This window comes from Ambystoma mexicanum, chromosome 3q, assembly GCF_040938575.1.
Source record: "Ambystoma mexicanum isolate Mex_15411 chromosome 3q, UKY_AmexF1_1, whole genome shotgun sequence".
Taxonomy (NCBI): Eukaryota; Metazoa; Chordata; class Amphibia; order Caudata; family Ambystomatidae; genus Ambystoma; species Ambystoma mexicanum.
The window spans coordinates 155,970,909-155,996,469 of NC_090926.1; the positions used below are offsets into that span (position 1 = coordinate 155,970,909).

A 25,561-nucleotide genomic window follows, 5' to 3' on the forward strand; every position below is an offset into this window, starting at 1 on the left:
AATGTGTGGGCATTCCTACCCAGGGCTAACGCGCTGGAACATTCAGTGCCCAGGCACCTATCCAACATTTCAAAGACCAAAGGATACCTACTTGTTACCTAGTTTTAGATTACAACGGCCAGGAAACATTTCCGGTTGGGTGGGATGCAGAACACAGTCAATGAATATGTCCGAACCAGCCGCTTCCTTAAGTGCACGTGTGAAATAGGAGTCAGGTGCTTTGATACACAATCAAGAATACCAGACATAATAAGTAAACTTTGTTCCCAGAGGCTAGGTTTATCAGGGAAGGACGACAAGCAACGTGCACACTTGGGAAACTGATGCTTGGGCTAAACCGCAACAAGCCTCATTTTCTGGTGGAAGCACATCGCTTGTTTGCAGTTAGACGATAGATGTTGACCAGTGTTCAATAAAATGGTCATGCTCTCAGCCAATTCGGTCTACCTTATAAGTAACTGTTCACACCTGTGACCTTTGTTTACAGGTCATCAGCAAGCAACCGTTTGATAGAAATATACTTTTTTATTGCAATGGTATAAAAAGCTAACCGCGTGGCTTTTGAAGAGTTTGGAACCATGCAGGTATGCCAGATATACTATAATGTAATCTTATTTTATTCAGTACTAGCCTGCTGAGAGTCAAACGGGTAACTTTGCTTTCAAGCATTCATCATCGCTCAGTGATGTATTCTATCTGCTACCCATCACACGGGCAATCTAGGAACTCGGCTATAGAGGAGCCGCATGCTCTGCCATATTGCGTGCAAAGAAGAATCCAGGCCATCAAAAAGCCTCTATTTTAGCTGGAAAACGAAGGGCACACGATGCATGCTTATACTATATAATGGGCACACGCTGATACATTGAAGAAATATCTATTTCAAGCAGGTTCTTCAAAACATGTGACGTTGGTCCTCAACACAGACATCCTTCCAAATAAAGGTTAATTTGGATGAGGAACCTTTTTTTTCCATTCCTGAGTGACAAACATACTGGTGGACATTTTAGTTATGCAAGACCTTGTACAAGCAGAACCAGAATTAGATTTGGGATGATAACAAATCATGCAGAGTGTGGTCCATGCCCTGCTTTGGTCAGTGTTTGGATACATAATGGCATTGTTACTTCATGTAACCTACTCAGTAGGCTCTAACATGTCCGAGGAATAGGGGCCGCAGACATAGCAGGCTCCATTCCCCATTGACTGAACTATACGCCAGTGCAATCAGCCTTGTGGAGCTCAGTAGCACATCTACATGCTACAACAATGGACTAACCTCCCATCTCTTGCAAGCATGCTCTTCTGAACAATCTTTTCAACCATCTCTTCTATGAGCAGCACTTCAGTGTCCAATTACTTCCTTGCACTTCCAGATTTGACCATATTTTTAGGTGTCTCTGGCGGTACCAAATTACACACTAGAGTGGACCAATTGGGAGGGACTGCTTGTTCAGCAGCTGCCTAAACCGAAAGGAGCCTGATGAATCCATCAATACTGAAGCACCAACTCTGCTTGGAACCTGGCTTTCTGCAAAGGCCTAAGGAAGGCCCTTCTAAAATGTTGCTAGGCAGGTTGGACAAAGGCCATCTGCGGAGTCTCACAAGTCGGGCTTGTATTTCCTCAGAGGGTCTTCTTCAGAAACGAGAGCCCTTATGCTGAGAAAGATAATGTGACAAAATCCTCACGTAGATGTTAAACTTAATTGGACAAGGGGGTGTGCAGACAAATCCGAATACGGTAGCAAGTCTTATTATGAGAGAGCGGGAAAGCCTACATCATACACTTACCGGTTCAATCGAGAGATTAGCAATTCCCAGCAGATGCACAGTCAGACATGACTAAGACCTGATCTTGACAGAGCAGAAATTGTATATGTGGGAAGTCACTGCAAATTCAGAGCCACGGTGACCTCAGTATTTTGACAATATTACCTAAGATAGACTTGTTCCTCTGGTTTTTTTTCCCAGTAAAACATCATAAATCAATATCTTCAAACAATAGTTTTACAATCGTTATCAGCATTACTAAACAAAGTCGTAGTGCGATCATCTCAGTTGAGTTTCACTTCTTTGACAAACAGCACATGGCACCTCACTATTAAGTGACCTTTACATTATCTAATTTGTTTGATGCTCACATCATAGTATTCCCCTGCAACCTCAGATATTGAGGAGCAACATTGACCCAGAAATAAAGTACTTTTACGTTTTCACTTTCCAATTGCATTTCAATGTGACACTTCTTACTCTGTTGCAACATGATCCACTAGAGAGGTCGGGGGAAGGCCAACATGTAAGAGATTAACAGCTTCCTTCTACAAACACACATCAGTAGCTACGTAAGGCCATCTTGCAAAGGCCTGTTTTTATAAAACACTGCATGCAATTAACCAACTACTTCTAGCAATGTGCGCATTAGCATGCACTCACTACCTCTCCTGGCTTACTGAAATAAGCCATTAGTAAAGTGCACCAGTGTGAGCATTATACAAAACGTAACAACCCAGCTTAGGTTCTTGGCGTTTTATGCAAGCTTTCTTTAGCCTAGAACAACAAGTCAGTGGTGCAATGCACGACTGACGTGTTTAGGTCGAATTTACCACCTTCCCTAATTAATGTAGTGTCAGTCTTTTCAAATCAACATAGTAGCAGCTTTTAATTAGGATGTGTTGAGTATCCTAAAAATATATTACATAATTCAAGTTAACAGCCCCACGCCTCTTGGTCAGGCTACAATGTTTCCCTGTGGTCACTGAGCAGAAGTATCGCATTTTGTGACAACTGGTGCTTGTTAAGATGGTCAGCAAAGGAAAGCACAATCTATTGGCTGGAGAATGGTAGGAGGGAGTAATTTATCAGGAAAAAAAACACACATGCCAACTTAAATGCAGCAAAATGACAGTAAGTAGGTTATGTCCCTACACCTAGGCGTCTTCTGTGCATATTGCACATACATTTGGATATGTTCACACAGTAAACCATAGAAACACACTGGCTCTGATGGCTACCTGCCGTGCACAGATAGACAGACTCAGCTCTTAGAAACTTGGGGAATCTGGTCGCTCTTCGGTCAGCATGATCTGATGGATGCTTACCCTCTGCCCACATTCGAGGTATTTGACTCCCAGCGCCACCAAACACTGCCAGCTCTGCAAAGGGAAAATGAACAAAGGGATGGTTACTCACCAGGGTACCATTTAAACAGGGACATCATTTAGGCACATCCAACAAACAGGCAGGTACAGATGGGGTTAATGCTTCATGGCAGTGCATAAGATTTCATGAACCCGAAGGTTGCAGCAGGGCCTTAATTGGCATGCACCTGAACATGTGCTGGCTTAGGGTGGGTAGATGTCCTGCATTTGGAAAAGCAATGTTGGGGTTCCCAGAGCCCTGACATTTGTGACAGTCATTACATATTATTTGGAGCAAGACAGGCAGGTTGGAAATGTGGCTTGCACTAGTCACTCGCCAGATTGCCATTGCTTCCTCTTTTCCAGACAATCAAAATATGAGGCAGCAGATACTACTAAGAAGGGCATTAGCCTCAAACATACTAAATAGGACTTCTTTCGCCATCACTAAATCTGAAATAATGGGCCTCATTACGAGTTTGGAGGTAGCCATACCGTTTTTACCGGCATGGCTACCCCCGAAACTTGGGTCCGGGTCCCGAAAAATGAGAATTACTGGGCGATTCCGACCTTTGCGGGCCTGGTAAGTCCCATTCGCGACACCTGGACCCGGTACGTCCCCATTCCCATTTGAGCCCACATAGGGCTTAATGGGATTTGGGAGGATGGTAACAACGGCCCCGTTAATGACGGGACTGTTGTTACCATCCTGTTCTGCAAGCGGCTGCCACTCTGCACGTCTGGTCTGACCAGGCGTCCAGAGCGGCACCCGCAAGCAAACTCGTAATGTTGCGGTGAGGTAACAACGGCGCCGGTAGCACTACCAGCACCGTTGTTGCCTTACCGCAACACTTCTAATGAGGCCCAATGAAAGTGATTGCGGGGTGTGCCCTCTAACAAATTGCATCCTTAAAAGAAGGTACATTTTTATTTACATCTTTCGAAATTAGTTATTTTGTATGATCAGTGTGCAGAAAGCCTCTTTTGCTTGTACACAGAAAGCTCCTCAAAAACACTTTTGAAAGTAAAGTTGATTACGTTGATAGGCCGGGCTTCCATTTTGAAAAGTTGAAAGGATCAGGTTTTAACTTTACACGTTAATAAACTATGTCTTGGACACAGATAAAATACTCCATGCTCCAAGCCCTTGACGCTAGCTGGCATTCAATGTTAGGCTCTTCTTAGAGTACACATTTTATTTTGGTAGATTATTTTATGACCAAACATTTCAATTGAAGTAGACCAAGTATGCAAACCCCTTGGAATGCTTCAGTTTGTTAAATAAAACCCCCAAACCTGAAAATATGGGGTCCATATACCATTGGGGTTCTGATGGCCATCCTAACCATAAAATACCTTCAGTGTCACCTAATGAGCGCCTTGCAATGTGAAACTGGCTGCGGAAATTGCAGAGGGGTGCTAAACAAGAACAGTTTACATAACAATACTTAAAGGACCGGGAATTTAGAAGCTGTTGGAGAACGAAGGGTTACCATTTTGAACCAATGGGGAATATTAGCTCGAAAATGTTCAAAAGCCAAGGATTCAATGAAATGGGTTTAAAGTTATCCAAGAGAATGGGATGCGTGGAGGTGCCAGAAATATGAAGGATGTACAGAGGTCAAACACCTTTCTGGAGCATTATCATGAAAACTTTCTTGACATTATAGGTGGGATTACTTTGACCAGAAAGTTCCTGAACCAGTTTGCATTTCCCTTTTTAATTAATAGACATTGATAAACATTTTTATGGTTAAAACACACAAGAATACAAGCCTCCTTTTAAATGAATAACAGCAAACCTCCAGGGAGGCTAGACTGTGATTTATTATATTCTAATGAATATTTTACGCTCGTGATCTTTGCAAAGTCCAATTTAGTTTCAGTGACATCCATTAAGAGGAAAAATACAATGTAGCAAAACACATCAAACACACAACATGACTAAAAGACAATTCATTATAATAACACATTTTGAGGAGAAAATGTGCCAATTGCATGATGCAGTACAACAAAAACTGAAGAATACAAACATTGCCAAAATATACTCATTGTCATAAAGTGTAGATGACCAGTATCAAAAGTCTAGCAAGGCCTGCATTATATATGTAACGTTAAGAGACTGCCACACCAAAAAACACACATTTGTGAAGTTCAGATTGTAATCTTAAAAGTCAGAAGTACATTATGGCCTTATAGTTAATACACTGACCCTGAACCATAATGGTTTCAAGAGGCATTTTCTAACATTTATATAGCATAGTCAGAATAGCAAAAAAAGAATCCTATTTTCTTCCAAGCCCAGCCCACAATCAAAAACAGTATTCTTCTGGGGGCCAGTCTTCCTTCTTGCGATATTGCATAAAGGTGAGAGTTGATCCAAATGTAGTGCTGTAATTAACACCCTACATTTCCTATCTTGGATCAAGTCAAGATATACAAGGTACATGGAGCGCATCTAAATGGGCTATTCATCAGTATTTGTGGATCAAGGGTTTCTCCCATACCAGTAAACCATGACATTTTACCATCACACATCCCTAAAACTAGTTTGCCCACATGATTACAGTATAATTATCCTAACCCATCCAACTAAGTTGTAAACCAGAGACTAATCTATATTTCCAGTATAATTCGACTAGTATTGTCCTGTTGCAATTTGCTATGAATACTTTTGTTAGTCGCTGATCTACAGCTCCTGCTAATATTTACAAAACAATCTGAACTGCATCTAACACACCCTCACACCATAATACCAAAAAGCACATGAAGCCAGAGCCTTCGCTTGGCTGAATTTGAAGGCAGCATGGTCCGAAATGCCACCAGTTTTCCGAAAGAATGCAAATATGCCCTAGTCATCCAAGATATTCCTAATTGTGCTAATAATACTGGGAAGTATGTGAAAGATTTTTGGCAAAGTGAATTCCTAAATAATCAGGCGTAGTCACTCTCCACCATGTGGTCTTTATCCATGAATTTCAATTTAGGAGGGTGATTTTGTCCAAAAACCACTTTCTTGTACTTATTTGTATTGATAATCAGTTCCGATTCATCACAATATCTATCAAACACGCCTAATGGTTTTATCAGCGCCACTTCAGTTTTTGCTAGGATTCTGCATCGTTCACAGAAATAGTGTCAGTGTTGGGCATGTTTATCTCAGTGCCAATGGTAGTTGCAGTTTGACGCATCCTGCTCAACACAATGATGTGCGAAATAAGAGGGAGGCAAGGACATATATCCTTGCCTCACTCTGTGGGTGACAGAAAAGGGCCTATTTACTTGCTCATGGTTTCCGATTGTAAAAGATAGCCTGAAATTGAAAATGTGATGTACTCCCCTAGTGTACTGCTGCATTATAATATTGAGTAGATACCGCAAATTGCCATGTTTAATCAACAGTTTCTTGCATGCGAGCAGTGACGCCTTAGATTTTACTATGCAGGTCTTTGTGTAAGCGTGTTTTAGGCTCACGCTTTCCTAGGATAAGTGGCTTTAGTAGACAGACGTCATCACATTATAAACAGGCTCGCCTGCTTCAGACTGTGTGTACACCTTTGAGTAGTTTATTCAGCTTCGCTAAATGTATCTCATTATGCTGTCTGAGGACACTGACTTAATGTAAGAACGCAGCTAGTATCAAAGACTTGGATAGAGGGCCTTTGTTCCCTGTTTGTAGCATTTTTTCGGTACGATTCCTTACCCTGTCTGGACCTCCCCTTCCACTGAAATGCATGTGTTCCTTTGGGTATAAGAGTACGGGGCTTGGAGGGAGAAGGGTTCTCACTTGCGTTGAAGTCTCGTACTGTCATTGGTTTGTTTTTGTCCTGCTATTTTCCTTTTACTAATACACTGGTCACCAATCCACTGGAATCGTCAGTAGATATTTCTTCCACTACGCAAGCATAGTGATCAACTGAGCATTATACATTTTAGATTATTCAGGAACCCTAATCATAGTGTAGGAAAAAAAAACTGTGCTTACCCTGACTATAATGGCTGGGTAACACATGTGACTTATGGGCACTGGCATCGCATTATGTATATTACTGTTTATCCTTAACATAGTTCTAGTTTAGGTACAAAATCATTCTGGGAATTTTTGAGAGACGGATTCCTACTTTGAACTCTATCTTATTCTTAAGCATTTCTTAGCCATTTATCATGTGCATGTTGTTGGTTATAATTACAGGTGCGTTTTCTGAATTATTTATTTGTACTTGTTTATTTGATGAGGATCTCGATTCAATACTTGACAGAGGTTCTATTAAGCGAATTGCACATGCAAAATATCACTCTGAGGGAACATCCAGTATTTGGGGGAGAAAATAATGAGCAAGGCATGACAATATGATTAGATCAGACATGAAGAAAGATTCAAATGATCACAAAATTGGTCTTAGGAGTGCTCGCAAACCTCAGATTAATGTTTTCATTAAGTATTCATTAACCTGTGGCCCACATTCCCATAGTACCACCAGACATGATAGTGACATCATATTCCTACCCTTTAGCACACAACACTAATCTGCATGTGAAGTAGCATAACATATTTGCTGAGCATTAAAATGTAAAATCCCACAGAGAGCTAATAATGGTGACAACCCACTTCCCAGAGAGGAGATCAGACGGCTTGCAAAAAAGCTTAATGAACAAGTTACTTTCTTACCTGGTAACGTTCTTTCGATGGGATGGTCCCACGACGTATTCCATATCTATGACATGTAATCACCACAGCTGTGCTGCTTCGGAAACTTTTTTCGGCGTCTGCGTCCTGCGTCGATGCGCCATCGTCGAGGACCTCCTCCGACGTCCGACGTCATCCGATGTGATAAGTAGGACGCACTACGCCCGTAGCCTCAGTTGTAGTTTTTTCCCTTAGAACGTGTGACATTAGTCAACTGCCAGTCAGACACAAAGCCTTGCGGAACGTAAGCTGCAATCGCAAAAGAAATTCTGCAGCGGGGAAGGCAGGGCGGGAGCGATATGGAATACGTCGTCGGACCATCCCATCGAAAGAACGTTACCAGGTAAGAAAGTAACTTGTTCTTCGAGGGGATTGGGTCCTCCGACGTATTCCATATCTATGACAGACTCCCAAAGCAGTACCAGAGCAAGGAGGAGGGAAAGAATTTAGAATCAAAATTTAGAATAGCCAATCAAATAGCAGAGCAAAGGACCGCCTTGCCAAAGGCCAGATCCTGTCCTCGGATGGAATCGAGGGAATAGTGACATACAAATGTATGTGCTGAAGCCCAGGTGGCTGCATCACAGATGTTGCGAATAGGAACACCCCTCTGCAGGGCAGTAGATGCAGCCATACCCCTGGTAGAATGGGCCCGCAAGCCAGCCGGTGGGTCCTTACCCGCCAAGCGGTAACACTCCGAGATGGCCAAAATAATCCAGCGAGCTGTGTTTCGTCACAGCTTGCCCGAAACGCTTTCCAGCGTAACCAATAAAGAGTTGATCGTCCACTCTGACCCGGGACATGCGTGAAACATAAAAGCTTAAAGCTCTCCTAGGATCAAGCCTATGAAGCCTCTCCTCTTCCTTGCCAGGATGTGGAGGAGGATAGAATGCCGGAAGAACAACCTTCTGGGCCAAATGAAATTCCGTCACTACCTTCGGAAGAAAAGAAGGACGAACTCTAAGGACAACCCTATCCTTGTGAAATACAGTGAAGGGTGGCTTAACTGAAAGTGCCTGTAACTCACTCACTCTGCGAGCGGAAGTAACCGCAACTAAAAACACAGTTTTCAGAGTTAACAGCCTCAAAGGGCAAGAATGTAAAGGCTCAAACGGAGCACCCATAAGAAACTTAAGAACAAGGTTTAAATCCCAACCGGGCACCAGGAAAGGGGACGGAGGGAACACATTAGTGAGCCCTTTCAGAAACTGTGAAATCAAAGGGATTTGAAAGTAAGAACACTCTTCAGACGAGCGCTTAAAGATGGACAGCGCCGCCAGGTAACCTTTAATGGTACCCACTTGCAAGCCCATGTGGGCCAAAGAAAGTAAAAAGGACAGAACCATGGGGATGCCACATGCAAAAGGATCCACATTCTGAACTCTGCACCAGTCGCAGAACTTACGCCAACGGTACAGAGACTTTGTTGCTGGCCTTCGGGCCAAAAGCAACACCTCCATCACGTCTTCAGGGAGGTCCCAATCCTTATACCTCAACCTTTCAGAAGCCAAGCGTGAAGGTTGAGGGATCGGACCTCTGGATGGAGAACCTGACCCCCCCTCCCGTGAAAGCAGATCGTCTCGGTAGGGAAGACGACGTGGAGGGCAGATGGACAAGTCGAGAAGGTCTGGGTACCACGTCCTCCGAGCCCACGCCGGAGCAATGAGGATCATCCGGGAACCGAACTTCCGTAACCTCCGCAGCACTTGCGGGATGACGGGGACTGGAGGAAACGCGTACATTAGAGGGAATGACCACTCCACCACGAATGCGTCTCCTAAGGCTCCTTTTGGAGGAAATTCCCGCGAGCAAAACCTTTCGCACTTCCGGTTGACACTGGAGGCGAAGAGATCCACTTGAGGGGTCCCCCAAAGGGCGAAGATCTCCAGGAGAATCTCCTGAGCCAACTCCCACTCGTGAGAGATAGCGCTCTGCCTGCTCAGAGCGTCCGCCGTCACGTTTTCGTCTCCGGCCAGATGAACTGCCAAGATCGAAACTTCCTGCTGGATGGCCCAGAACTGGAGCTGCATCGCCTCCCTGCACAGAGGAAGTGACCCTGCCCCCCCCTTTTTGTTGAGGTAGTGCATGGCCACCCTGTTGTCCGTCAGGATCAGGACACTCTTTCCTCGCACAGTCAGCAGAAAAGCCTTCAGGGCTAGCCTGACGGCCCTCAGCTCCAACAGATTGATATGGAGTCTGGACTCCGACGGAGACCAACGACCGCTGACTGTCAGCCCGTTGGCATGAGCTCCCCATCCCGTGAGGGATGCATCCGTCACGATCGTCACCTCCGGCCAGGGAAGCCAAAATGGAGCCCCCCCCCCTTCATCAAGTTGCCTTCGACGGCCCACCACAGAAGGTCCCGGGCGACCGAGGGCGGCACCTGAACCGGGTCCGACATCCTGCCGGAGGACTGCGACCATTGCGTCTTGAGTGCCCACTGCAAAGATCTCCTCCGCAGGCGAGCCTCTGGCACCAGAAGAATGCAGGATGCCATGAGGCCGAGCAACCTCAAGAACTCGAACGCTGGGAGCGTCTGGGCATGCTGAAACATGTGCACCATCTGCTGAATGTGAAGAGCCCTCACCTGGGGAGGAAAACACTGCCCCACGGAAGTGTCGAGCACTGCTCCGATGTACTGGAGCCGCTGTGTTGGCGTCGAATGGGACTTCTTTAAATTGAGGGAGAAGCCCAGCCTGTGAAGGGAGTGGCAGGTGACGGACAGATGATCCAGGACTTGCTCGGGAGAGCTCCCCCTGATCAACCAATCGTCCAGGTAGGGGTAGACGTGAATCCCCCCTTGCCCGAGATGCGCTGCCACCACCACCATGAGCTTGGTGAAAACCCTCGGGGCGGAGGTCAATCCGAACGGCAGGACCCGAAACTGAAAGTGCGAGTCGCCAACCGCGAACCTCAGGTACTTCTTGTGCTTGGGATGGATCGGCACATGGAAGTAAGCATCCTTGAGGTTGAGCGACACCAACCAGTCCTGAAGCTGAAGGGCCTGGAGGACTTGAGAGAGAGTAACCATCTTGAACTTGTCCTTCCTGAGGAGTTTGTTCAAACCGCGCAAGTCCATGATGGGTTCCAATCCCCTGTCTTTCTTCGAAATCAAAAAATAAGGGGAATACCATCCCTTGTTCCTCTCCGCTACAGACACCAGTTCTATGGCGCCCTTCTCCAGCAGGGCTTGAATTTCCTGCGCAAGGAGCGGATCCGGACTCTGCAAAGAGAGGTTCCCCGGTGGATTGTCGTGAGGCCTGTGCCGAAAGGGAAGACAGTAGCCGTGGGTTATGATCTCCAGAACCCACACATCTGAAGTAATGGCTTGCCGCTCTACAAGATGCTGCGCCAGCCTTCCCCCAACCGGCGAACCATGGGACATGGCCTCATGACTGAGTGGGAGCGGCTGCGGCGTTACCTGAGGGCAAAGAGGCAACTGCCCGAGCGGCCTTGGCACCACAGGTACCCTGTCGTCCACCTCTGGTACCCCTGCGTTGGCCTCTTTGACTGCCAGCTCCTCTCGCTTTACTGAAGGACGAGTAATAGAGAAAGGAACCACCCCTCCACTGCTGTCCCCTAGGACGAAAAGGCGGAGGTTGGCGAACTGCAGCGCCCAACGACTTCGCTGCAGCTTTTGAGGTCTGCAACCTCTCAAGGCTCTCGTCAGCCTTGCTGCCAAAAAGGTGCTCACCGTCAAAGGGCATGTTGAGGAGCCGGGACTGCACATCAGGAGCAAACCCCGACTTCCGCAACCACGCAAACCTGCGTATCACGGTGCTCGCCGCCATGGACCTACTGACGCATTCAGCTAAGTCCAAACCCGACTGAACGGACTCACACATGGCATCCTTACCATCCTGGACCATAGCAAGGAAACCATCCTGTTCGTCCCCTTCGGGAATATGTTCAGCCGCTAACGCAACACAGTTCCACAGTGTGTGTGTGAAACGAGACAAGGCACAAATGGAGTTGGCCGCCTCAAGCGCCATACCACCAGAAGAAAACACTTTCTTCGCCCAGCCATCAAAACATTTGTCGTCCCTATCAGGAGGGATGCTAGGGTACGACGCCTGCTTTGCCGGGGCCGTGGTCGCCTGCACCACCAAACTCTCCGGAGTGGGGTGCCTGGTCAAGTAGCAGGGGTCGCTACTGGCTGGCCGGTATTTTCGCGACAAGGATCTGCCTACCGCCGGGAGAATCTCCGGAGCAGTCCAAGCCGCCGCCACCCTTCTCTGTAAAGCCATATGGAACGGCAGTACCGGGTCAGTTGGGGGACCAACATCAAGGATGTCCATCAGATCATCCTGCACAAACTCCCCTGGGGGAGCAGACCATCCCAAGTACTCAGAAACCCTAGCCATAAGGCGCCGGTACGAGGAATCGGCATGAGAGCCAGGCTCAGGCCTACAAAACTCCACCTCCGGAGAGGTGTCCAGTCCACTGGCATCATGCAGTGACTGCCTCAAATCGTCAAACTGACTATGGCCCGAGACAATTTCATCTGGAACCTGACTAGGAACCAGGCCATCAGAATCCTCATCCGCCTCTGAAATATATTCCAGGTGGCGAAAAGAAGGCACCCGAGAGTGCTTGCTCTTAACCAGAGCCTTCCTAGGGGGTTCCCCTGTGCCACGGGGTACCTCCGACACGAAAGGCGGCGAGCGAATCGGCGCCGGCGTCGAGAGAACAGGCATCGGCGCCGAGAGGATCGGCGTCGACGCCGAGGAAATCGACGTCGACGTCAGATGCAGCGCCGCCAGCATCGGCGGCGTCGACACAGCCCTCGAAGCCGGAGCCCCGAGCGTGTCCTTCGATGACCTGAGCGTCGACGGCCTTGACGACTTCCTCGAAGCCGGAGCCTCGAGAAAGCCTGTCGACGCCCTTGATGCCTCAGACGTCGATGTCTTCCTGGAAGACCTCACAGGTGCACACGGTCTCAAACGCATCGAGGACCGGGACCTGGAACGGGTACGTCGAGAACGAGTCTCCTTGTCCAAACGGGACCTCTCCCGTGACTCGTGCCGACCACTCTTGCGAGCGGTGTCTCTCGACCTCTCACGACCGACCCTTCTTGGGGGCGCGGACGGCTTAGTACCCTGCGACTTGAGAATCACCAGCATTTTCTTCCCGAAGGAAGCCCATTCCTCCGGCGTCGCACAGCTGGTGGGGTAAGCGACGTGCCGGGCAGAGTCCTCCGAAGAGGTCCTGGAAGTCGACCGGTGTCGGCGCTTCCGAGAATGCCTCGAAGAGGCCGAGGAGTGGCGAGACAGACTCCTAGAAGGAGACCCATGAGACTTCCGACGACGCGGAGAGTCACCCTTCGAATCATCCGTCGAAAGCCCCGCAGACTTCGACTTCCGGGGCTTGGACACCCGATCTACCGATAACTTCTTCTTACGTTCGCGTAAGGCTTTGGACGTGAGCGACTGGCAGTCGATAGAGTCATCCGTGTCATGGGCCTCCCCGAAGCACCAGAGGCAGGCGTCGTGCGAGTCCGTCACCGACATCTTGGACCCACACTCCCCGCACTTCTTTAAGCCCGGACGCGGGGTCGAAGACGAAGTAGAAGACATCTTCACACGAAGGATTTTCTCAAAAACGAACAGGTTCCAAGAACCGAGAAGAACAGAACTCCAAAGAGTCGAGGCGTTAACCGAGATTCACGAAGCAACACGTTCGCGGAAAAAACGGAACTGAGGCTACGGGAGTCGTGCGTCCTACTTATCACATCGGATGACGTCGGAGGGGGTCCTCGACGACGGCGCATCGACCTCATCGACGCAGGACGCAGACGCCGAAAAAAGTTTCCGAAGCAGCACAGCTGTGGTGATTACATGTCATAGATATGGAATACGTCGGAGGACCCAATCCCCTCGAAAGTTATATTCTGAAGTCCAAGCTTATTTTAGCGCATGCCATTACGCATTCACACCTAGGGAAGTGTTGTGAGGTTTATAAACTTCACCCTAAAGGCAGTCCAACGGTCCCCCTTGGGGCAGGTTTTGCAGCAGATGCAAGGCTCTGGAGAATTTTGGATTTCTGAGCTTAGTGCAAGGGAAACTAGTATCCTTGAGCCCCTGACAGGCTTACTATTGGACACCAATATTGTTGTGGGTCTACTGCTAGATTATCTATGAACAAATTCCCATTACCCTAGTGTGTATGCTAAACAAAGGTTATCAATATCTTCCCTACATAGTTGTATCACTTAACCAAAACGTATTTACAATTGCATTATACTCGAATAGAAACACATTGCAAATGCTCTCACGTCCTCGTTTAGCATTCATGTACAGTTATTCTCTTTTAGAGATAATAAATGACCATTACAAAAAGTATAGTCTGGGTGTGGCCAGGACGAGCACGGCTCTGGATGTGCTCAATGTATTGTCTCCGCGCTTGCCACAAAGCCTGATCTTCTGCAAATCTTCTTGAAGCTTAAGAAGGATGTACAGGGCCTGGTGGGAGAACGTACACAAAAGTGGACTGACAACAAATGTGTGTTTGACGGAAGCCTACATTGATGATCTGGAGAATGCTAATGGCAAATCTTCATATGAGGTGCATCAGCTGACTGCCACGGTGGAGGTGTTGAATGCCCAACAAGCTACACTGCTTCCGAGGAAGGAGGACTCGGAGAACATGTCGCAGAGAAATTATATTCACCTTCGAGGCATCCCTTTGCAGATCCAGGACTCTGACCGGAGAGCCTCCGTTTAAATCCCTGCGCCAATGGCTGGAAGACAAGGATATAAAACTGGATAGGACTCAGAGTGTATTCCACAGCCCAGCTGCGCAACAAGTGGCTTCTGATGTGCTGACCACAGTCCACTATTACCGTGTGAACGAGGATATCATGGTTTCGGCCACAGCAAGCCAGGAGTAGTCCTCAGGGGTTCGGAATTACTTTTGTTGCAGGACCTTGCACCATTGAATTTGGCTAAGAAAAGGGTCCTCTGCGACTACATCCTGACTGCGAGAGAAGGGTGTTCATTATCAATGGTGCTTTCCATGCGCAGTAATTTGTACGCTTGATAGTGAACAGAAAACTGTTACATGTATGCAGAAAGGTATGCCACTCATGAATCCTGCTTCAACACACTCCTCACCCGCTGGATCAGCCAGGGTTCATTCTGAAGATCGCCCATCCAGGAGAAGGCTTGGCCTAAGGTCATGAAATGTCAGGGTTGTAGGAAGCTAAATGGGACAGGTGTGATGTCTACACCCCATGTGCGACTGGCTCCCTAATGCCAGATTTTGCCTTGTTCTTCATTGTGGGGACTGGGGGGGGAGGGGTGATATGGGTATTGATCAGTGTGAAATTTATTTTGTATGTATTTATTACATTTGTTATACGCCCAGACCCGAAGGTATCACGGCGTAGTTAGAGACAGTGGTTGAATACGTCTTTATGATAAAACATAGTAATACAAAAAACAGTGGTATTATTAATTACAATGTATATACAAGTGGATGATGGAGTTTTCAGTGATTTTTTGAATTGTGGAAAGGAAGTTTCAATCTTGATGTTGGTGGGTAGTGAGTTCCAGTGTCTAGGCGCAAGGACTTTGAAGCTGCTGCGTCCCACTTTCTCTCTTTTATAAAGTGGGATATCGAGGTAAGTGTTATTGTTGGATCTGAGGAGTCTGGTCTGGGCTTTCTTATTGACTGTGTTGATTAGGTATTTGGGCGCTTTGTTAGCAATGCATTTATGCGTAATGCTTAGGGTTTTGAATAGTATCATAGCTTGTAAAGGGAGCCAGTGATTGTCTCTCCTGATATTGGAAATGTGTTCAGATTTTTTATGCCTACGGTGGCTCAGAGGGCTTGTTCTGCAATAGTTGAAGTTTGGCTATGTTGGTTTTGGAGGTGCCAAGGAAGAGGATGTTACAATAGACGAGCTTAGATAGTAAAAGTGCTCTGGCTAATGTGACGCAGTTGTTAGTTGAGAGAAATGTATGGCGTAGGGAGATGTGTTTGGATGTGTAGGTGGTGGAAGAGGCTAGTGTGTTTACTTGCTTTGACATGGTTAATTAGGCGTCTAGGTAGACACCCAGTGTCTTGACTTGTTCGAGTACTGGGATTGGGGTGCCATCAATGATGAATGATTTATAAATAGGCTGGAGTAAGTCCTTTTTTGAGGATGTACCTAATATGAGTAGCTCCGTTTTGTCATTATTGAGGCAAAGGCTCTTCGCCATCCAGTTTTGTATAAGTGAGTATATTTGGTTGACGAGAAGCGAGTCTTGCTCGTGATTGCCTGTTAGTGGGATAAGGATCAGGGTGTCATCTGCAAAATTGTGGAGCTGCTATCTTTTTTCTTCCGTTTAGCTGCGTGGTGGGGATAGAGAGTGATTTGGCTGGACCATGATTGCTTAGTTAGGCCATGGCATGGGATGGATGCTTTTTTTTTTTAATGGAAGGTTGTGGGGCGGTTGCAGGTCAGGCCTGTCCTTGTAGCCAGAGTTGACAGGAGATGACGGCTAGTTTGGTTGGTTGGGAATTGGGACTGGGGATGGGTGGGGCATTGATGGGATGGTTTTGTGGGAATTGTTGTTTGGTTTATTTTCTTGTTTCTCCAAGTTGTGCAGAGTGTATGTTCTTAACAAGAGCGCTGCTATTTTGGAGATGGTGATGCTATGCGAGGGAAGGGCAGCCTCTCGTTCTGTATACTGTATATTGCTCTGTACATTTTCCTCTGCCTTCTAGACCTGAATGTTCAGGTTTTAAATTTCCCGGTCAAGAGGCGGCAGATATTGAGGAGGCTGCAGGGGTCCGATGTTGGCATAGCTATGATTCAAGAGACTCATTTGGTGTCACACAGTGAGCACAGACTGAGTGTGTAGAGCTTATTGCGCGCCATATTTTGCCTCAGCCATCTCCAAAAAAGGGGGGTGGGGGAGACTACAATTTTTATTGCAAGAAGGATCTCCTTTATTAAACAGGGTATTTATAGCATCCTAGGGAATGGTACTGCCTGCTGGAGAGAACCCTGTTTGGCCATCCTGCACTGCTGACCTCTCTATATTTCCAGACTGACAATCAACAGGATTTCTTGGCGGCGTTCCTCCCAACCCTAGTGGCTTTTGCAGAGGGTGACCTCATAATTGGGTGAGATTTCAATTTGGTCCCGGAGCTAGTCACTCTCTCTCACACAGATTATAGAAATTCCCTTGCCTTTTGCGGGCCGTGCAGGAGCTCGACAATGTTGATGTCTGGAGGCTTCTTCATGGGACTGATAAGGAACATACCCCATTACTTGCATATGCTCAGGGGCTCTTTTCGTAATCTACCTCCTCTTGTTCTCTGCCTCCCCGGCTTCCTTCTTATCGGGGTCGGACATTGGTCTGTGGTCTTCTTGGATGATTTAATGATTTCAGCGGAGTTGCATATAAGTAGGGTTTGCCTAACACTGATGCGTAAATGGGAGGTTTATAACCCGCTCTTTCAAGATCTAGTCATTCGTAGGCAAATTGCAGTGGCCATCGGTAACAATTTTGTTGATAGTGATGTAGAGGGGACCCCGACTCAGGTGCTTTGGGATGCCTTGAAGGCTATCATAACTGGGGAATTTAGTAGTCGCTATGCAACATATTTTATGTTAAAAAATCAGGACAGGAAGCACCTGGAGACCAGGGTCTGCGAGCAAGAAAGGGCCCATTCCCAGATGAAATCCCAAAGGGATGACAGGGTGCGGAGGCTGGCTAGGTCAAGCTTGGAGGTGCTGATGGTAACTGATACCGCCACATCTCTTTTGCATACGTAACAGTACTATTATATGCACAGCAATAAGGCCAGTAATCTGTTGGCATATACACTGAGGAAGTTGAGATCCAGGAACCATGTGACGGGTTATCAAGGATGCCTCCGGGGCCCTATGGCTCGAATAGGCAGATAAGCTTGCGACGTTATTGACATTTCACAAGAAGCTGATATCTTCTGAGAATCTGGACTCTAGGGAGCAGGATTCTTATCTTGCCTCTGCTGTCCTCCCCAGACACTCCGGGACCAAATGGAGCCCTCTAACTGACGGAGGAAAGTGAAAAGGCAATTCATTCACTCTTAATCAAAAAGGTCCCGATCCCAGATGGATTTACTCTGCGGTTTCAAAAAAACAAGCAAAAAGAAACCGTTCTCCAAACGGGTTCTGTGGACAAAAATGACAACACACATCAATTGTTGTTAATCAATGTTCCTGTAGGTCGCTGTTCCGATTCGCTTATCGACTGATGCGCTTTGCACTCTGAAGTAAACTGCACTGAGAATGGGTGTGTGTGGCTGGCATACCCTGGAGCAGACATGGGGTGGGGCAAGAGTTGGTGTGCTGCTGCAAACTGGGACCTTCTGTGCTCTCGCCCTACCTGTCCCCTCTCACCCTGGCATGGTGCAGTTCGTTGTGGTACAGCTATCTCAGAAAACCGTGCATCCTAAGGCCTTGAAAACATGCTTTTCAAGGTCCCAAGTTTTGTTCTTGCTGAAATCCAGGTAGAGGGGTGGAGTATCCAAAAGTCATGTAGCCTGTAATGTCCGGAGGGTCCTAACAGGTAACTATGTAAGATTTGGTGCAGATTGATGAAACAGCATGGAATTATACAAGGAACAATGCTTCACCAAGCCACAGACCCACAAACAAATGACTTTTATAACTATACATTTAAAGCCCAAGTTTTTGTTCCCCTAACAGTGCTCTTTAATTCTTTTCTGCAGTCGCAGAATGTGTCAGATACGATGGACAGCTCCTTGTTGTCCTTCATTTTAAAGCCTGGTAAAGACGCCACGTCGTGCAATTCCTATCGTCCAATTTGCCTCCTCAATGCAGATGCGAAGATTTAATCTAAGAGTTTGGCCTCTCGGTTGATTTAGGCTCTTCCTTTCTGGATCCACCAGGATCAGGCGGAATTCAACGTGGGCCACAGTACAAATGATAACATAAGGCGAGCCATTAATGTTGTAGAAGTTGTGCATAGGCGTAAAATACCAATGACGCTGCTGGCACTTGACGTAAGCAAGGCCTTTGTCAGAGTGGATTGGGGCTTTAACCCACGCAACGCTCTGGACATTTGGGTTTGGCCCCATGTTTATTGCCCAGGTCTTGGCCTGCTACAAATTGACGGTCATCCCTGTTGAACAGACTGAACAAACTGTAGCCTTAATATGCAGAGGACGGTTTGTTGATGTCACATACTCGCACATCCCTGTCAGCTTTGATGTTAGAACTGGGACAATTTGAATGTGTGTCAGGCGTCCTGGTGAATCTGTAGGGACTAAATGTCTCAGCGTCCTCTGATTAAATGGCCAGAAACTAAATTGAGTTTTCCTTAAACTGGGGAGATACTGAATTGGACTATCTGGGGGTTAAATGAACACCTACCTTCACCAGTTTGTACCAGGCCAATATTCCCTGCTTGCTTAAGGCTTAGGTAGTGACTTTATGAGGCGGGAAAACCAGGAGATGTCCTGTAGGGGAAAGATTACGGCTATCGAAATGAATGCCGTTCCCAGACCTTTTTATCACGCGACGCCACTCCCGTTCATGATCCTGCACTCTGGGCATTTGGTCTCTTCACCAAAAGATGATGAAATTCATGTGGTCGGATTGCATGTACTAGAGTGGCACGCATGGTGCCCATTGGGTGGATATTGAGCAATCGGTCAGTATGCAGGCATTGCAAGATCTGCCACACCTTGGATGTGCCCTTAGAGCTATCACAAGTTATGGGGGTTCTGGGTGGCATGGGTCAGTTTTTGTCAGTATTTGTAACCTGGGCTTCACCCCTGGCTTGTCTGATGGGGCCTTTAGTTTGTGGAGTAGGGCCGTGCGTGCTTGCTTGAGACAATTATATTGTGGGGACACCCCACTGACATTTGAGAAATGTAAGGATGCATTTGGGGTCTCTGAGTCCGAGCAATTCAGATATTATCAACTTAGACACGCCACGAGTCGCAGGGCTGGGATGGGATGGGTTTGCCCACTGCACTGGAGCTCACTGCATGGTAGGGTGCTTTACAGAAAAAGATCACTAGACTGTACAAATTGCTGCATAGGCCTGATACAGCACTGCAGCTTTATTATATGTTAGAATGGTAGAGGGTTTTGGAGCAGCTGGTCTCTTGGGGAGTCTTGGGGAAGGATATGGGCAAGAGCGCCATGGCGCCCCGGTGTAATAAAAAGAATGCTTATACAATCTTGTTTAGGTGGTACATGTACCCACACCATCTTAATAAACTTGATCACTCCATCTCCCCTATATTCTGTAAGAACTGCGGGTTGGACAGTGATTTTTTTACATCTCTGGTGGACCTGTGAGGGGTCCCGTGCAGACCTTTGGGAGGGCCTGTGCATTCAGGAAGGAGGTTCTGGCTCTAATAAAGGATATTACATGGTTGCGGCTGTCTATGTATCCCTTAGTGGTTCTGTTAGGTGAGACGGTAGAGACAGTCTACCCCTTATGAGGTTTTATGGCATCACTGATTAGCCACCTATTATTGGCAGCCCGGATCAGATTGTCTAGGTGCTGGAAATCAAAGGTTGGACCTCAAGTCACTATTTGGTGGCACAGGTTTTGTGAGATAGTCTAGGCGGAGAAGCCCAGTGCCACCTCCCTGGGTTGTCTGTCTGGTCACATTAAGGTACGACTTCCTCACCAGGAGTTCTGTGATATGTACCCTCTCAATTGCTTAAATGCTTCTCACTGATTTAGCCTTCAGGCGATTCATTTCTGGTGGAAGGGTTGGACTGGGGACTAAGTTGTCAGTGCATTGTGTACATGTTTCTCGATGCCCTGCATACTGTATTTGTTCTGACATAGTCCTTGTTTGGATCAAATCGCTTACAGTTTTCATTCTGTATTCTTGTGAATCACCCTGCACATATTGATTTTGTTTGCAAAGGTTTTTCATTTTTTCTGGCTTTTCCTGAAACTATGATAAAAGTCTTTAGAAAAAAATAGTATAGTCAACAAATAAAATGTTTCCAACCTTAGCAATAAAATAGTCAATCAACAATGTGTGTACATCCATTGTGGCACAGTAAAATTATACTCACAAACGTGGTCCTGTTAAGATTGGCAAGGCAGGCGACAGGGATAGGTGAAGTTACATTCCAATCCCTGAATAACCGATTAAATAGAAAATATTTTAAAAAACTGTCAAAAGTCCACGGCTACTAAGGGCAGTTATCAAAGACCTGGATTTAAAAAAGTATAGGTCAACATTTTAAATCCCCTGCCCAGGACTCCTCGCTTCCATCAACTGTGCTTTGATGGATCCACTTATTCTGGCCACAAGAAATGCGGGAGGTAGCTCAGGGTGATATTGTAGACTGTGCCAAAACTTGGTATCACAATAAACCCAGGGTTTTACAAGCATTGATATTGGTGAAAGGTTACCTAACAAAAATACATCTTGGAGTCTCTTAATGGTCCAATCATTGTAAGGGTGCCGAAGTAAGGCTCGGACACAATGATGGCATGATTTTGGATAAAGCCTTTTATTAATAATAAGAGGGTTGGAAAAATGCCTCTTCATAACTGTGCAAGGACGGTCTTTTCTTAAAGTAGAAAGTGTTCTTTGTGCTCTCAAACAGGAAGGTTCCCTGTCTTACTGGTAATAAAGTGATACAAAATAATGTTCCAAAATATACTATTCCAAAGGCTAGGGTTGTTTTCCCTTTCCCCTAGACTTATTCTTCTCTTAGGTCTCTGGATAACTCTGTTGCTTGATTTCACAGGTCCTGTATCCTACCAATTTAGCATGCTTCCCTGCCAAGCAAGTGTTTTCTCTCTCAATATTTATTGTATTCGGGTTGCTCCCATCATCTTTTCTTTAACATTCCACTTTCAAATGCTGTATTCTCGTCAATTCGACTGGGACGAGTATGAGCAGTCCCATAATGATTCTTCGGCGGACTCCCGTTCTCCACGTTACCGTGGATTCTCTGGGACAATGTCTATGGTGCCTCCATTCACTCAGGGTTCATTGTGCTCTTACTCCAGTGTCCTGCGTTCCACACCTTCCTTCTCGACGTACCAGCACTTCTGCAGGTAACCGGACGTTATGCGGTTTTGAACGCCTAGTGGTTTCGGCATTGTTTTGTGGACCACCCATCCACCATGAAACTCCCATGGTCATGCCACCACCATCTGGTTCTCGGCTCGGTCTCTGCTTCTCAAAGGACACTGCCCATTCAGTGCTATGCATTCAGCTCCAGAGCAGTTTCCAAACTTAAGAGTTGTAGAGTGTGCTCCCCTATGTAAGGGTGCAGAAGTAAGGCTCAGACACAATAATAATATATTTGTGGATAAAGACTTTTAAGAAAAACCAAAGAGGGTTGGAAAAATGCCTCTATCCCTAAAGCTAAGAGGGGATTCCCTGCCTCAAAGTAAACTAGTGACGTTTTCAGGAAGTCCGAAACTAAACAAAAGTCTGTCACTGTCGTGTCCAAAAACCTAACACTAACATAACGGTGCAAGGATGGTCCTTTCAACGTGTTCTTTGTGCTCTCAAACAACAGAAAAGTTCCCAGCCTTGCTGGTAATGCAGGGATTCATAATAATGTTCCAAAATACAAAGATTCCAAAGGCTAGGGTTGTGCTCCTTAACCCTAGACAACAACTTCTCTTATGTTTCTGGTTAATTCAGCAAGAACTGTTGTCATGTCTTCACAGTTCCTGTATCCTAGTGACTTGATACAGTTTGCTCCCAAACGTAGGATTCCAATACTAGAGTGCTGTTCCTTTCCCCTAGATTTCTTCTTATTTTAAGTCACTTTATATCGTAAGAGGAACAGTTTCTTCACTTCATAGTTCTGGTATTCTATCAGCTTTGCATGTACGAAGTGTATGATTCCTATGGCTTATCAGTTCTAGGTTTCTTCACCCTCTTATCCTCGACTTTTCACGTGGGTGCGAGTCAGACTCGCAGTACGTTACACAGCTTGGTTTGCTTCCCTGCCAAGCAGGTGCTTTCCCTTGTAATGTCTCTTTTCTCCTTTCTCGGTCCCAGACCCTTTTCGCTTCATACTTTGCCATCACATGTGGATGCAATTCTCAGACTCTCAAGATTGTGTTGTGTCTACCTGGTTCACTCTCCTTCCAGGTGTACATCTCTATCAGTCATTTCAGGGTCCCAGACCTTCTTGCTTTTGCGTGCGGGTCTCAGACTTGCACGGTTGGGCTGTAGCCGTTTGGTTCACTCTCCTGCCAAATATAGAACTGTCTCTTACTTTCTTCCAGGTGACTGACCCTTTCTTCTTCTTGGGTCCCAGACCCTCTTCTCTTGGGTGTGGGTCCCGGACTCGCACCTTTGCACTGTATATACTTGGTTCAATCTCCTGCCAAGTATGCAATTGTCTCTCCTTGGTTACAGGGTCCCAGACCCTCTCTCTCCAGTTCCTGAGCTCACGCTGATGCTTCACCAGACACCTCTCAGCTCCTGGGCGACCCGTTTGCATCCTTCTTCGCAGTACCGAGGGTCCCTGGATAGCTGTATTCCTCCTGGAGGCTCTGGTAGCGTTCTGGCGTCCAGCGTCCGGTTGCATGTTCTGTCTTCCATGTGCTTTGCCTTGCGCCTGGCTAAGTCTCTCGCTATTCCTCTTCGGAGGATAACTTTCCCTGGCTCGCATCTCTGCGGCGCATCTGTTCCAGCTTGAGCTAGACTCTGGCTTTTTTTGGAACTTTTGCGTCGTGCTGATGTATTCTTTTGAGCTAATTGCTGGGGTCAGAAAACTAGACTGCTTGCTAGGCTCCACGCAAGTAATCCTTGTACTCCTGACCATCTCCTTCGTCACAGTATCCACTTTAAAGCTATAGTCATAGTATTTTGGATGGTCTGATCTTTCAATGTTCTCATGAACGGTACTTGGGCTGCCTGCATAATGCTTGGTATTAGTTTCTCTCTCAGTGTTATCAAATAAGTTAGTTTGGCTAACTTGACAGAAATACATATTAGCCCTATCCAGGGAGGGGACAGGAGGATTTGGAAGGGGAGTTGGATATGGTGAAGCAGGGAGATATCACGTTCTCTGGTGATGATGATCGTCCCGAATCCCATAGGGGGATTCTCTCCCCATGTGATCCTCCCTCAGTGCACCACCCCTACGGGGAATATTGCACTCTGGACACACTGCCCTGGCCCCATGGGAAAGGTTTCACCCTAGGGGAGAAGGGACAACATCCTCAGATTTGCCACACCTCTCAGGTGTCATGTCGCCCTGGGGCTTCCCTGGCTGACGTTCACGTCTCTTTTCCTCCACTTGTTGCAGCGTCTCGCCTCGTTCCAGCCTGCTCGTCCCGGTTAAATGGGGATTCCCATTTAGTGATATGTTCTTTCTTGTTGACAATAACATATGTTAGTTCTGTCTTCAAACAAGTCTTGATATTGTATATTATTTGGTAGGTCTGATATGCCGGGAGTCCTTGTCCCCATATGGGGAGTCTCTCCCGGCGAGATCCCACTTACCTTGATCTCCAGGGAGGTTGTTGCGTAGCAGGCTCGCCTCCCTAGCCTTGCATGGGGGCTCCCCCTTTGGGAGAAGGGAACCACCATTTTGCCATTACCAGCTAAAGCTCACTAGTGGGTGTCCCTCATTAAATCCCTAATTTCAATCAGCTGGACTTCAATGTGAGGTTTATTGCCTATTGGAAAAACATGAGATTTTCAAAATGTTATCGAATGTCGCCCATCTTGGAAACTCCTTCAATGATAGTGCCGCCCCACTGCCTGCTGCTAACAACTGTCCTTGATCAGTTTGACCTTGCTGTGAGGTTCATAACATGGGATTTAGCAACATACTTTCTTTAAAACTTAGAATAGGATGTCTACCAATTAGCATCTGCTTCTGTATGACTGACATTCCCGACTGCAATTTTTCCCTTCATGTGATTTTCAAGATGGCTGCTTCTCAAAATTCATGTTAACATTAATTATATACAGTGAGAATTATTTAACTAAACTGTCCATGTTACAATGTTCAAGAATGTTTTCTGCGAGACCACATTACTACGGTTCCCTTTCAGTGTGCAATTAATTTGTTCAATATAACAATGGGTTTAACAAATTGCTTTGCTAGTCTGCTTCTCGGTTTCATAATAAAATGAGGATAGCTAATAACAATTGTTTAGCATGCCCTGGCATTATGCAAGAAGCAATGTTATAACAGAATGATGTGTAAGCAATAGGAGATAAAATGAGCCCTTTCATAGTTCATCATACACTGAAGTTTACATAGACATTTTTTATTTTAAACATATCAAAGGTTTTTCTGGATTTATCATCGCTTCTCATGTCCCTAGCAATTACTTCAATTGGCATCAAATGCAACTGAGAATGGTCTAATAATGGTATTGTGCAGTACTTGTGTGTGCATGGAATACATGTCAAAACCAACAGCTCTGAATGCAAATGCAGCTGTTTGAAAAAACTCATCAACGTCAATAGGCATTGTTGCACAAACGTCCCAGCTGAACATAACTTGCCTTGGATTGTAAGCTGTTCTATCACAGGTATATTCAAGCAATATTTGACAGAAGGGCTCTCAGCCAACTATGTGGCTAGGAACGTGGGAGGAATCTACCAGTGAGGCAGCAACATAGTTAAAAAATGGTTGGAAATTAAAATAGCTTTTAGTAGTATTTTTATTATATCAATCCTCCACTTATTATAGGAAGTTATTATTACAATGTTATTATCACAATGTGTAGGTCACCGGGGTCTAATGTCAAGTAACTTTCCCGTG

General features: G+C 46.3%; 1 protein-coding gene across 5 annotated transcripts in view; it reads right to left on the minus strand.

Moving 5' to 3' along the window:
• SLC11A2 (solute carrier family 11 member 2) overlaps positions 1–25,561 on the minus strand; it is a 679,758-nt gene that overhangs the window by 38,460 nt on the left and 615,737 nt on the right. For 3 of the 5 annotated variants that reach the window (XM_069653368.1, XM_069653369.1, XM_069653366.1), the window contains one exon: positions 3,099–3,152. In XM_069653368.1, the coding sequence (XP_069509469.1) occupies positions 3,099–3,152 (54 nt within the window). Of the gene's footprint in view, positions 1–3,011; positions 3,153–25,561 lie in introns of all 5 variants that reach the window. The other 2 variants (XR_011304995.1, XM_069653367.1) reach the window with 1 other exon arrangement.